This window comes from Macaca mulatta, chromosome 2 (assembly GCF_049350105.2).
Source record: "Macaca mulatta isolate MMU2019108-1 chromosome 2, T2T-MMU8v2.0, whole genome shotgun sequence".
Classification (NCBI taxonomy): domain Eukaryota; kingdom Metazoa; phylum Chordata; class Mammalia; order Primates; family Cercopithecidae; genus Macaca; species Macaca mulatta.
In genome coordinates this window covers 83,372,710-83,386,997 of record NC_133407.1, presented here as the reverse complement: position 1 = coordinate 83,386,997, position 14,288 = coordinate 83,372,710, and the positions used below count along the sequence as shown (strand labels likewise).

At 35.8% G+C, this 14,288-nt stretch overlaps 1 protein-coding gene and 1 non-coding gene across 9 annotated transcripts in view; one reads left to right on the top strand and one right to left on the bottom strand.

Moving 5' to 3' along the window:
• PLD1 (phospholipase D1) overlaps nt 1-14,288 on the top strand; it is a 205,404-nt gene that overhangs the window by 106,879 nt on the left and 84,237 nt on the right. For all 8 annotated transcript variants that reach the window (XM_077991683.1, XM_001085464.5, XM_077991684.1 and 5 more), the window contains exons 12-13: nt 3,721-3,802; nt 11,398-11,508. In XM_077991683.1, the coding sequence (XP_077847809.1) occupies nt 3,721-3,802; nt 11,398-11,508 (193 nt within the window). The remainder of the gene's footprint in view (nt 1-3,720; nt 3,803-11,397; nt 11,509-14,288) is intronic.
• LOC114676625 (small nucleolar RNA U13) lies at nt 10,519-10,622 on the bottom strand. Its single transcript, XR_003727674.1, has one exon. It is a non-coding gene; the product is annotated as a small nucleolar RNA U13 (small nucleolar RNA).

The following is a 14,288-nucleotide window of genomic DNA, read 5'->3' as shown; positions in this document are numbered from 1 at the left end:
CTAGAAATGCAATTAATTTTTGTGTATTTACCTTATAGCTTGTGACCTTGCTAAATTAATTTATTAGTGCTAGTAGCTTTTTTGTAGATTGCTTAGGATTGTCCTGTAATGATTATATGATCTATGAATAAAGACAGTTTTACTTCTTCTCTTCTAATCTATATGCTTTATATTTTATTTTCTTGCGTGTTGCATTGGCTAGTTATCACCAGTAAAATGTTGAATGAAAGTGGTGAGAATGAACATCTATGCCCTGTTTCTAATCTTCAGAGGAAAGCATGCAGTTGTGTTATATTATGAATGATGTTAGAGATAGATTTTTTATAGGTACCCTTTATTACACTGAGGAAGTTTTTTTCTATTTCTAACTTGTTGGGAGTATTTATTGTTAATGGATATTGAATTTCTTCATTTCTTCTGCATTTGTTGAAATAATAATATTTTTCTCCTTTTTGTTGTTACTGTGGTGAATTACATTGATTGATTACCAACTTTTAAACCAACCTTGTATCTTAGGATAATCCCACTTGATCATTATTTTTGTAAGTTGCTGTGTTTTTGGTATTTTTACTTCTGTGATCATAAGGGATGTTCTTTAGTTTTCTTTTCTTGCATTGTCTTTATTTGGTTTTAGTATGAGGAGAATGCTGACCTCATTAAATAAGATAGTGAGTGTTCCCTCCTTTGTTTATTGGAAGAATTTAGGTAGTACTAACATCATTTCTTTCTTAAATATTTGATAAAATTCAAATATTTAATAAATTCTGTAAAGTTGGCAGAGTCTGTAGTTTTCCCTTTGGGAAAGTTTTAATTACAGATTCAGTTTTTCAGTAGCTATGAAGTCAGTATCAATTTCTTTTTATTTTCATTATGAAAATATTTTATTCAAGGAATATGTTTATTTTATTTAAATTACCACAAATATTGGCATACAGTTATTTTTAATAGTTATTATTCATTTAATATAATTTAATGCCTCTAGGCCCTATAGTGATTCCCTATCTTTCACTCTTTTTTTTTTTTTTTTTTTTTTGAGACAGGGTCTTCTTCTGTTGCCCAGGTTGAAGTGCATTGACATGATGATGGCTCACTGCAGCTTCAACCTTCTAGGTTCAAGCAATCCTCCTACCTCAGCCCCCTGAGTAGCTGGAACTACAGACATAAACCACCATGCCTGGCTAATATTTTAAATTTTTTCATAGAAACAGGGTCTTACTATGTTTCCCAGGCTGGTCTCAAACTCCTGTGCTTATGCAGTCCTCCCATTTTAGCCTCTCAAAGTGCTGGGATTATAGATGTGAGCCCATCCTTTCAATCATTTTTTTGTCATGTTTTTTAGCCTTGCTAGAAATTCACAAATTTTATTGATATTTCAAAGAGTCAGCATCTAGTTTCATTGAATTTTCTCTGTGTTTTTTCAGTTTTACATTTCATCAAGTTCTGCTCTTATATTTATTATTCCCTCATCTTCTTGCTTTGGGTTTAATATCTTCTTTTTCTGTCTTTTAAAAATGGAAAGTCTGATCAATAATTTTTAATGTTTTGTTTTTCTCATGTAAGCATTTAAAGTAATTAAATCTTCTAAGTGGTACACTTAGAGGTGTGTTTTAACATCTCTGAAATCAGGAAGCATCTTACGCTCTTACAGTTACAGTTGTCATGATTTTTTCTTTCTTAGTGGTACATGCAGTAACGTTGCATCCTACAATCACTGGTGTCCTAGATTCAATTAAATGTAATATGAAACAATAACTTTGTTTACAAGTGAGTAAAGACCCTTACATGATAATGCTTGGTAAGTTATAGCTGCTTTCTTCTTGCTGTGCAGCCATGGTTTATACTTTGTTTACACCATGATATAACAAAATCTTTTTTTCTTTTTATGTGTTATCCTCAAAATTGAGGGCTCCTTGAGAGCTATCTTAAGATTCTTCAAAGTATCTAGTGGAATGCTCAGCATACAAGGGTACACATGTTTGTGGATTAAATGAAATAAATGATGATAAAGACTTAATTGCAGAGTATAACATTAAAAGTCTCCCGCAAACTGAAGCTCTTTGAGCCCATATTTAATGTATACATCGAAAAATTGCAATTGTGTATATGTTGTTGGATATCTCTCATTTTTGGTGAACTAGCAGTGGACAGCAATGTATTTTACTATTTTAAAGCAGATTTCTTTTTAATGCTTCTTTGATCTTTTCTGATCAATTGCTGTGCTTTATTTGTTTGTTTGCTTGTTTGGACATAGATTACTTTTGAGTTTGTTCCCTACTCTAAATTAAATATGCAAGTACTTACACTGTCCAAACTCTCCATTTGTCTGTTTCCTTATTTATTTTACCCAATAACGTTTCCTTTAGAACCTTTATCTCTGGGTTTTTATTTTCTTTAACTGAATGAAATAAAGCATAACATTGATTTCTTTTAATCTCTTTACCTCCTTGAAGCACTGTTGATTTCACATGCTTAGAGGACTCCCTGGGAGGGCAATACTCCAGTGCAGAATTCCATAAGACTTTTATCTTGGCATAGTCTACCCCTGCTTCCTCAGGTCTAGCAGTTCAGTGAAGAAAGGAATATTTTCTGCTGCTTCTTTTTTCTAACAACAGGGAAGTTACAGCATGTACATATTTAACTCAGAAACTAACTTTAGAACCCAGCCCCAGGGGAAAAATGACTCTATTGTACTCTTAGCTGCCTTGCGAAGCTTAGCTTACCTGAGCCGCCTTATGCCTTACTGAAGGAGAAGAGCCTAGGAAGAATTTCGTATGTCAGCCGACCTTCCTTCTCCCCTGTCCAGAAAGCCCAAGGTTCCCTCAGACGCTGCTTCTTTGTGTATAGGAAGTCAGTGTGTCTGGGTATCCATTAGAATGCTTTTAGTTTGGGGTAACAGAATGTTCAACTAAAGAGGGCTTAAACACTGAGGATTTATTTTTCACATTTAATGTTAGTCTAAAGTTGGGCAGTTCTGAGGTTGGCAGAGTGGTCTAGTGATTCTGGGGTTATGGTCTTCCCCTTAGAATTTCAATATTGCTGCACCTCTATAAGCATCATACTCCCATATGACATCCATCCTAAAGCTGGAAGTGTGGGCAGGCTTTCTCCGAGAGAGGGAGAGAGAGCGAAAGAGAGGGACGGGGAGAGAGAGAGAGAGAGAGTGTGTATTTGTGTGCGTGTTTCAGGGAGGAAAAACTTTCCCATTAAGCCCCTGTGTACCTCCTCATATATCTCATTGTTCAGGATTGTGTCACGTTGTGCTCTAGCTGCACAGGAGTCTGGGAAAGCAAGTATCTAGAATATTCAGAGTCTGTGGTGGGAGAGAGGCTCTGACAGCAGGGAAGAAGTTGGAGATTGTTGGTGGGCAACCAACAGTATCTGCCTGTGTGCATAGCTGTGCATGTGGGTACGAGACAGAGAAAGAGAGGGAGAGAGAGAGAGAGAGAGATAAACTAAGATTGATGTTTTGTATGGCTAAAGGCTATTTTTCCCATATGAAGTTATACTTAGACTCATAGTATTAGTTATTATACCTAGACTCATAGTATTAGTTATGTATTAGACTCATAGACTCATACCTAGACTCATAAAGCTTTGGATTACCTACCACAATGGAGGATGATAATGGCATTTGGGCTGAAATTGCCTTTGCTTCCTATGACACAATCAGAACTTTATATTTTGTTTTAGTTACTTGAAATCTTGGTTTCATTATTTCAGGCTGAGTCCAGAAATCTTCCTGAAACGCCCGGTGGTTGAGGGAAATCGTTGGAGGTTGGACTGCATTCTTAAACGAAAAGCAGTATGTACTTTCCCAGAAAATGCTGATATAATTTTTTAACTGTCTGTTGTCTCTGAAATGCTTTTCTTTTCAAAGCCTTTCACACGTATAACTTTTCACTTTAGAGTTTGACAAAAAGTAGGATAACTAATGTTTTTCAGTTCATTTGGTTCTATTTTTTTCCTATTGCTTTTGAGTGCATAAATATTTTAGACTAATTCACAGCATGGATTATGTTAGCATCTCTAATTTTTATTTTTGAATCAGTTATGGGCAGTTAATTTTATAGGCAAAAAAGTTATAATAAAATTTCATCATTGAATAATAAATGATTAAATGGAGCATAACATTTAATTGTATTCATTATTTTGTCATTTAAGCAAAAGAAAAACTCATCTGGAGAATGGTTTCAGCTAGATGGGGCTAACATGGTGTAGAATAATGTTAAAGGGGGGGAATAGTCACAGTTGGTGGTGTTTTTGCTCTAGTTTTGGTAAAGTTCATGGTAATAACGTGAACTGTTTCCTGTGGAGTTGACCCTGTACATTCTGGGTGAACATTGAGTGTGTGCTTTTTAGGTATAAAACGTAAATAACTGAAGCAGTCTAGGCTCACTAATGACTGCACTGGTATTTCTAGTGATTTTTTAATGTAATAGGCCCTCAACAAAATTAAATCAGTTTAAATTAAAAATAGACCTGGATTTATTATTTAGCATGTCCAAATTGGAAAGTGCTAACTTTTTGCTGTTATCAGAAACTGTCTTAACCTTTTTTTTTTTTTTTGAGATGGAGTTTTGTTTTTGTTGCCTAGGCTGGAGTGAAATGGTGCGGTCTCAGCTCACTGCAACCTCTACCTCCCAGCTTTAAGCAATTCTCCTGCCTCAGCCTCCCAAGTAGCTGGGAGACAAGTGCCTGCCACCACACCTGTGTTTTTTTGTTTGTTTGTTTTTGGTTTTTTTTGCATTTTATTATTTTTAGTAGAGACGGGGTTTCACCATGTTGGCCAGGCTGATCTTGAACTCCTGATCTCAGGTGATCTGCCCACCTCGGCTTCCCAAAGTGCTGGGATTACAGGTGTGAGCCACTGCTCCTGGCCAACCTTTTTTTATTCTATCATTAAATATGCTAGCAGAACATGTAGAGCCTAAATAATTGAGGTTAGCATTTTTCTGTTTCTCATACCCTTCACTCATTTCTTCTTTCCTATCCTCTACATTTCACTTTTTCTTTCCCCATTCACTTTCCCCTTTTCTCTCTGTATCTTTTCCCCATGCATTTACTTGAGTATTTCTGGGGATATCCACAAATATAGTCAGACCTCTCTGCTAATATTGAAAGCAAAAGAAATTGATAATATTTATTTGAAACACATTCTGCCAAACAACATCATTTTGATGGATAGTCTAGTTTGTTTCATCAATAGAATTCCAGTTACAGAATTGGACATTTTGATTCTGAAAACATTATTCACATATTTATTAAATAATTCATCATACAGTTACTGTCTCCTATGAGCCGGCTTCTATGGTAATCACTAAGAATGCCACCATGAATTGGATTTGAGCCTTGACAGTGGAGAACTTGCTGAGGGAGGGACTCATGTCTTGAGCTCAGTCCTAGCCTTACCAGACTACTTTCTACCTATTGAATGGGCAGTAACTTTCTCTATGTTTCTCTCAATTAAATGGCATCTTTACCATTTTCCCTCAAGATTCTGTTTTAGTACATTTTTCCAGCCTTGCCTAGCAATCTGTACTAATACTAGTAAGTTTTTTGCTTATAATATGTAATCAACACTTCACTGTTTTAGGTTTCCATCAATATGTATTTATTGAATGTTTTCTATGTGCAGGTCATTTGGCTAATCATATGAGGATGTACATAAATAAAAGCTATTGTTCTTAAGTTGAGGGAGCTTATAAAATCTACAGAAGTGTCAGTTGCATACAGAAAAAATGCCTCGATTTTATGGCAAGAGGGAAAGCACTGGGCTTTCCCAGTGGAAAAGGTCCAGTTGGGGAGCCCCTCACAACATGAAGGATGTGGGGCATTTAGGATGGACAAACATTTTTAAAAGGGAAAGAAGAACTTTCTGGGTGTAGTAAATGTAAACAGCAGTGCCAAAGACTTTGTAAGGCACAGCAGGGTGGTTAATACCATCTGAGTGTTAGCATAGCCGGATGGGGGATTAAGCTGGAACTGCTCATTGCAGCTAGGATGCAGAGGCTTTGTGAGCCAAGCTAGTAGTTTGACTTTATGGGAGACAGTGGAGGCAGTACTGTGCGGGACAGGGCAGTGTGGGGAAGCAGGGGTGGTCTGATCGAAATGATGTGTCAGACCCCGTCTCTACTAAACATACAAAAAATTAGCCTGGTGTGGTGGCGGGCGCCTGTAGTCCCAGCTACTCGGGAGGCTGAGGCAGAAAAATGGTGTGAACCTGGGAGGTGGAGCTTGCAGTGAGCTGAGATCACGCCACTGCACTCCAGCTTGGGCAACAGAGCAAGACTCCGTCTCAAAAATAAAAATAAATAAATAAATAAATAAATAAATAAACAAATAAGATGTGTTGGGAAGGTGATTCTGATAGTGGAAGAAAGTGGGAAGAACTCTGATTCAGAAAGCTAAAGTTTAGATCACTTGAAGGTACAGTGTTTACAGGACATCTAAGTTAACTTGAGAAAGCTAGTAAATGCCTCGGCAGGGCTCTGGAGGAAGATCCTGCAGGCCTGGCTTCCGCCTCTTGTTTGCTGGCATGCGCTTGTTTATTGCCCTCAGCATACCTGTTTGGTTACCTTTTCTGTCTCTAGCGTGACTTCTCTTTACTTTTATGGCCCATGAACCCTGGTGAGGTCCCTTGTGAACACCATGGCCAAATAAACGTTATTGTCTGAAAACAGTGCTTCATTTCCATTTCATCCACTTCTTGGAGCTTGTAATTTTTAAATTGTGGGTAATGATATTTTAAATTTCCTAAAGAAATAGTAATACAATTAAAGATTGATTTCTCGGTGGTACATTTAGTGGAGTTGCTCTTCCTTAATCTCCTTCCACCATATTATTACTTTTTACTCATATTTACTGAGTGTTAAATTTTTTACCACTCAGATCATTCCAAATTGACATTTTATATGCACATAAATACGGCTTCACATAAATAAATTAGTTTCTGAAAGCCACACACTAGCTTTGCAAAGTATGAGGTTGAAACATAATGTTTGTTTTTTGCATTAACAGGTCCCAGAGGTCCACAAGATTTATTAAAATGAATGTCTTATTTTCTTCTATCTGATTGTGCAGAATTTCTGAGAGGAATTTAGAGACTGTCTCTGCCTCATAGCCAACCTATGGCAAACATCTCTTATAATGGCTATTTTTTAAGAAAAAAATACAATATTTTATTTATCTGGTTAATAACCAAGTTGAACTTTTCCTATTTCTTTGGTCTTCTGATCTGCAATGCCATCACTTAAAATAAAAGCCAATCTTAAGAGGCAGACTGTTCACAACTCAAAGAAATCAGCATCTCAGGGCTTTCCACAGTTCTGCACTTGTTATACTAAGAGGTGAGATAAGCTGCATCACAGTTATGGCAACCAAATCCCCACACGCAGTTTTGTGTATCTCAACCTTAGGAACTTGTGATATTTCCTATAAAACTTAGACTAATGGGAGAATTTGTCTTCAGGTTGATTTCCTTCTGTCCTGGATCACAAGGCACAATGTAGAGTTGCAGTCAGTGATCAATAAAAGGGAAAGTTGTCCAGGACTGAGAAATGACAGGAATAATCACATCTCTACACAGATTCTTATCACATCTCTACACAGAGTCTTATCAAAGTGGTGGGCTACAGTGGCTTGCAGGGAAGGTATCTTCAGCTTCAAGAATGTGCTTCAAACAAAATTGATGTGTCGGACCCCGTCTCTACTAAAAATACAAAAAATTAGCTGGGTGTGGTAGCGGGCGCCTGTAATCCCAGCTACTCGAGAGGCTGAGACAGAAGAATGGCGAGAACCCGGGCTGGTTTCTAAAGTTAGTTTCTGAGTTAAATATGTACATGCTGTAACTTCCCCGTTGTTAGAAAAAAGGCACATGAGCTTTTGTGCTCTTATATCCCAATGTTGCCTGCTTTTAAACGGTGAGGAAATGATTTCTTTATACCCTTTACTTTCCATTTTCTTAATATATTATACCCCTTGGGGAAGTCCTTGGCAAGTGACAAAAACATTAGTGAGCATCCTGGGTTAGGGAGTGGGGTGGGCTAAACTGTCTTCAGGAAGTGGACAGACTTGGCTCATTTAGAAAATATTTTCACTCTGCTACCTTGAGCAATTGGAGGAAAAGCTGGCTAAGAAACAAAGTCACTGATTTCCACTATAAAAATGTTCTTTTCATTGTCTTCCCATGTATTTTGAATATCTAAAGCGCCTAAAAATTTCTACTGTTTATAGTGTTATGTCTGCTCTACTTGACAAAAAACAAATTAGAAAAGAGGACAGAACTTTCACCTTTAAAAATTCATGTTTTATGAAATGTATTCTCTGGAAACTTTGGGTCAGCTGAGTTCACCAGAGATAAGAAACACTGCATTGCATAGGCAACTCCAGGCCATCTGTTTTTCTACTTCTCCTATTAATCATTTCTGTCCCTTTCTCTAAGCAAAAAATAATTTCCCCAAGGGTATTAAAAGGCAGTAGGCACTAAAGCATGGGATGTTTTGAAAGTGTATTTTTTAAATTGCAGAATTAACATCATCAGGTTTTTCTTTCCTTTGGCTTTCACTTTGTAGAAATATTTCTCACATTTTGTATAAGCCTGCACTGTAACAACCTGGAAAATGCCTTCATCCCCAAGGAATGATTCATTCTCCTTTGCCCTTTATGGCTAGAGTTTATAATAGTCAATACCTTGACCAAAAGAAGAAGAATGCATTGTTTTATTATCACAGGAATATTGTCACTAATTAAATGTTTATTGTGGCTATAGGTGTAGGTAAATAATTATAAACCACATAAAAATGAACTTTCTATATTTGATTACTTCCTTTTTAGTCATTTGTCTTTAAGCTAAAAAGACAAGTCTCTACCCTATTTCCTTTAGAATTATTTGAATGAGAAAAGACATAGTATAGAAGAAAATGTCAGGTATTAATAAATGGAGAGTAGTAATATAATCCATTAGTGCTAATATCTCTATTATTTCAAAAATCCATTAGTTATGCAGGTAAGTGGAAAACTGTAGGATTCAGGCCAAGTTCCTAATTTGCAACTACTATTCTTCATGAGTAATAATGTCTTAAGCCTAAGAAACAGAATTTCATCTGCTTAAAATAAATGGATCATGATGAAAAATGTCAGGTGTAATGTTCTACAATTTAGGTTGAAATTTTGGGTTTTACTCTTTGTATTATATCTTTTAGTGAGAGGCTTTTTTTGGTAACCATTATTCAGTGCTGAATTCTAAAATATTCAAATACCAAAAATAGACCTGAACAGGAGAGGAGAAAAATAAAATAATTTTGTAATTTTCCTTTAGAGCCCTTCATCAGTGGTTCATGACAGAGCAGTCTCTGGCCAGACCATTAAAATTAATCTGTTCACCTTTTGCTACACTTTCACTCTTTGCTGAAATATGTATCTATATTATTGATTATAATAGTACTTGCATAATTGTAATACGTAACTAGCAAGTGCTAGAAGCTAGCTGTTAACCAGAGAAATAGAATGACATATATATTCTTTTTGATCCTGCTTTTTTGAGAGCAAAAATGAGTCTTCTCCTAGTACTCAAATCTTGTTCACGCACACTGGAATGTAAATCTAGTGTGCACCTCAGAAATACATATACCGTTAAGATATTACTAACACCACGAAAGACAGAATGTTAGTATTTTGAAGTAATGTTAATATTTTGAAGTAAATTCCTTATTATAAGGAATTTAGGGTTCAAAACATGCTTTTTAGTACTGGCAGAACAATATTATGGAAATGTTTATGTGTTTGGTTTGCTCTTAAGATTTTATATCCTGTGATCTAGAACCTAAAAATATTAACTCCTATGTTATATCAGATTGTATAGCATTGCAAAAGTTTTTAGTTCTTGTAAAAGAACTAAATTGTATAGTTTTGCAAAAGTTTTTAGTTCTTGTAAAGTAGGTGCGTTCAACCCAGTAAGATATCTTTAAAGATTTTTATTCAAATTTCCCTTATAAACAATGACTAATCACCATGGAGTATTACTTTAAACTGTAACAAAATTATTTTTTCATTATGGTTTATTAGATACGCCTGCATCTGTAATATTCTAGAAAGTATTATGGAAAAATTATTGCCTTAATTCTCTAGGATATTAAATGTCAGGTGTCATTTAGATACGTAATCTAGTATGTATGCAAAATGTTTCAGAATGCTTTCAGAGCGGCTGGGTACAAACAATGCAAATTGAAATGGTGCAAACTGTACAAAAATAAGGAGAATTCAGGACTAAAAAGTAAAAAAAGGGACCCACAAGGTGGGGGTGAATAAGCCAGTTTCCTGGAGGTAATACATTCTGAACTGTACATCGGAGGGGGATCCATGAGTGGGCAAGCAGCAGGAGAGGAGCATTCCAGTGAGGGGCGGTTTAGCCTGGCCTGAAAGCCTGTCACCAACCAGAACTAGAATGGAAAATACCAGTGCTTTTCTATACTATTAGCTATCGGACCTGGTCTTTTGGTTTTTGTTTAAATATTTTTTTCAGATGAGATGGGTAATGTGCAGACGTCCTAAGAAGATTTGAGTGTGGCACATCTCACACTTGTGAGTGAACACACAATCATCACGCTCATGAACTACAAAAGAATTGGACATTGTCTTTTTAATGATTAATATTACTAAATAATTGTATTATTTGTATAACATGTTAGCATCTACAAGGCACTTTTGATTTAATTTGACTCAATTAAATAGGCCACAGTGGCCTTGTCTGTTTTCTTTTAGATCCAAGGTCTAAGGAAGGATGGATCAATTTAATTTGAGTGTCCATTTTATACTAAAGTGTTCAATGTTTTGGATCTTTAATCAATTATTGATTCTTTCTTGATATGACAAGTTGTAAGAATGGAAGGGAGATAGATTTTTATTTTTAATATTTGTGTCTCAATATACACACTTAGGTGGCACTTCCTTGTATTGCCTTTTTTATTAAAATTTTATCTTATTTGTTTATAAAAGAAGTTAGAAAGTACAGTGCAGGCTAGGTGCGGTGGCTCATGCCTGTAATCCCAGCACTTTGAGAGGCCGAGGCGGGTGGAACACTTGAGGTCAGGAATTTGAGAACAGCCTGGCCAACATGGCGAAATCCCTTCTACTAAAAATACAAAAATTAACTGGGTGTGGTGACACACGCCTGTAATCCCAGCTACTCAGCAGGCGGAGGCATGAGAATTGCTTGAACCTGGGAGGTGGAGGTTGTGGTGAGCCGAGATTGCACCAGTGCACTCCAGGCTGGGTGACAGAGACTCTGTTTCAAAAAAAGAAAGAAAGAAAGAAAGAAAGTACAGTGCAAAGGATAAAGAAAATGAATTGTAACTTCCCTCCAGAGATACTCATTCCTCCATCTGTTTTCTCTTGTGACAGCAACAAGGGGTGAGGATCTTCATAATGCTCTACAAAGAGGTGGAACTTGCTCTTGGCATCAATAGTGAATACACCAAGAGGACATTGATGCGTCTACACCCCAACATAAAGGTATTCAGGTTCCTCTTGATAACCAATGTTTCTTTATTATTCTATAGGATTTTTTCAGATATGTTTTGTTCTGGGCAGTAATAATCTATAGAATTCCCAAATGTATATTTGATCCAATAGCATTGTGTCCTCAGAAATGAAGCAAAATACTATACTTTCTTATCTTCCCTACATTGATGGAGGTAAGCAGACCTCATATTTCTGCTTCTCTGACTCTGATAATTGAAAGTGAGAGTTTAGACAAGAACATGCTTCCTGCATTTGTTTTGATATTCATGAGCTCTATCAAGTTCTCACACTTGTCATTAAGTTTATCCCGGAACCTCTTAGATGTGGTCTCCCTGTGACATCCCCTGATCATTGATAGCAGCAAAGAGATCTCCTCTAGGATTTAAAATGTCTTTAAAAAAAATCAATGGCACCTAGTATAAAATACTAATAAAGTAAATAAACATGAAAAACAATTTGAAATAGTTATTTAATATTTTGCCAAATACCTAAAACCTATCAATAAATATAACCCAGTCATTGAGGTACATCAAGACATAACGAATGAATAAACCTCCAGCAGGCTTAAAACATGTAACAATTGTATGTTTCACTTGGTCAGAAAAAATGAAAGTGTTTTCTCCCAGAGAATGATTTATTAGGTTGCATAATTTATATATATTATTTATTCATTCACCAAATTTCTATCAAGTACCCACTAAAGATGTAATTTTGCAACACCAACAACTGTGAGGAAAGAGCTGTTAAAGGAGCAGAGATTTGTATGTTACTGAAGTTAAACTGGCACAAATTCAAATTAGAATGTTACAACTTTAGGATGTTACATTTAACTGCAAAGAAAATAGCAATCCAATATATCACTATTTAACAAAAAGAAATGAGAAAGGAATTTATACATGTCACTACAAAGAAATCAACCAAACAAAATGGAAGACAGTAATGCAGGAAATGAGAGACAAAAAAGCTATAAGGCATGTAGAGAATAGTAGCAAAAGTACAGAAGTATCTTACAAATAATTACTTTAAATGTAAACGGATTGACCCCTCTAATCAAAAAACAGATTGGTAGATTGGATTTTAAGAAAATATGATCCAACTATATGGTATCTACAGGAGACTCACTCTAGATGCAAAGACACAAGTAGGTTGAAAATGAAAGAATGGAAAGGATATTTCACACACATAGTAAACAAAAAAGAGCAGGAGTGGCTAAACTAGTATCAGACAAAATAGACTTTAAATCAAAACATGATTACAAGAGACAAAGAAGGACATTATATATTAATAAAAGGTTCAATACAGCAAGATATAAAAATTATACACATTTATGTACCTAATAACAGATCATCAAAATACATGAAGCAAAAACGGACAGAATTGAAGGGAGAAAAACACAGTCTGTGGTAATAGTTGGAGACTTCAACATTTCACTCTCAGTAACGGTTAGAGCAACCAGACAGAATTTAAGTAAGAAAATAGAGGACTTGAACACACAGTAAACCAGCTGGATCCAGTGGACATACAGAACATTCTAGCCAACAACAGCAGGATACACATTCTTCTCAAGTGCACATGGGGCATTTTCCAGGATCATCTGTTAGGCCCCAAAGTAAGTCCTAATAGATTTTAAAAGGTAGATAAAATCTGTCTGACCACAACAAGATAATGTTAGAAATTAATAACAGAAGGACAGCTAGAACATTCAGAAATTCATAGAAATTAAATAACACACTGTTAAACAAGCAATGGATCAAAGAAAAAATCACAAGGGAAAGAGAAAATACTTAGAAACAAATGAAAATGAAACAACATACCAAAATTACGGGACACAGAGAAAGCAGTGCAAAGGGGGAAATTTACAGCTATACTTGCAAAAAGAAGAAAGATCTCAAAACAACAACCTAATTTTACAGTTTAAGGAACTGGAAAAAGAAGAACAAACTAAACCTAAAACTACCAGAAGGAAGGAAATAAAGATTGGAGCATGAGAAGTAAAACCAGAGGATAGAAAAATAATACAGAAAATCAATGAAACCAAGTTGGTTTTTTGAAGAGATAAAATCAACAAACCTTTAGCTTGATGGGCTAAGAAAAAAAAAAAAGACTCAAGTTACTAAAATCAGAAATGAAAGTAGAGACATTACTACCAATTCTACAGAAATAAAAATGATTCTAAGGGATTACTGCAAGCAATTGCATACCAATACATTGGATAACCTAGAGCAGATGTGCAAGTTCCTAGAAATACGAAACCTACCGAGACTAAATCATGAAGAAATAGAAAATCTTAATAGACCTTTAACTAGTAAGGAGATTGATCAGTAATTAAAAATCTCCCCCAGATGAAAAGCTAGGGACCTGATGGCTTCACTGGTGAATTCTACCAAACATTTAATGAGGAATTACCACCAATCTTTCTCAAGCTTTTTCAAAAATTGAGGAGGAGAGAAGAGTCCCTAACTCATTACCCTGATACCACTGGATTGTACACTTAAAAATGGTTAAGATGGTAAATTTTATGTTATGTTTATTTTACTACAATGTTTTAAAAAAGTGTTATTAAGAAAACAGTAAGGCCAGGTATGGTGGCTCATGCGTATAGTCCCAGCGCTTTGGGAAGCTGAGGTAGGAGGGTGGCTGGAGGCCAGGAGTTCAAAACCAGCATCGGCAACATAACAAGACACCCATATCTACAAAAAACAAAAAGATTAGCCAGGCATGGTGGTACACGCTTGTAGTCCCAGCTACTCAGGAGGCTGAGGCAGAAGGAT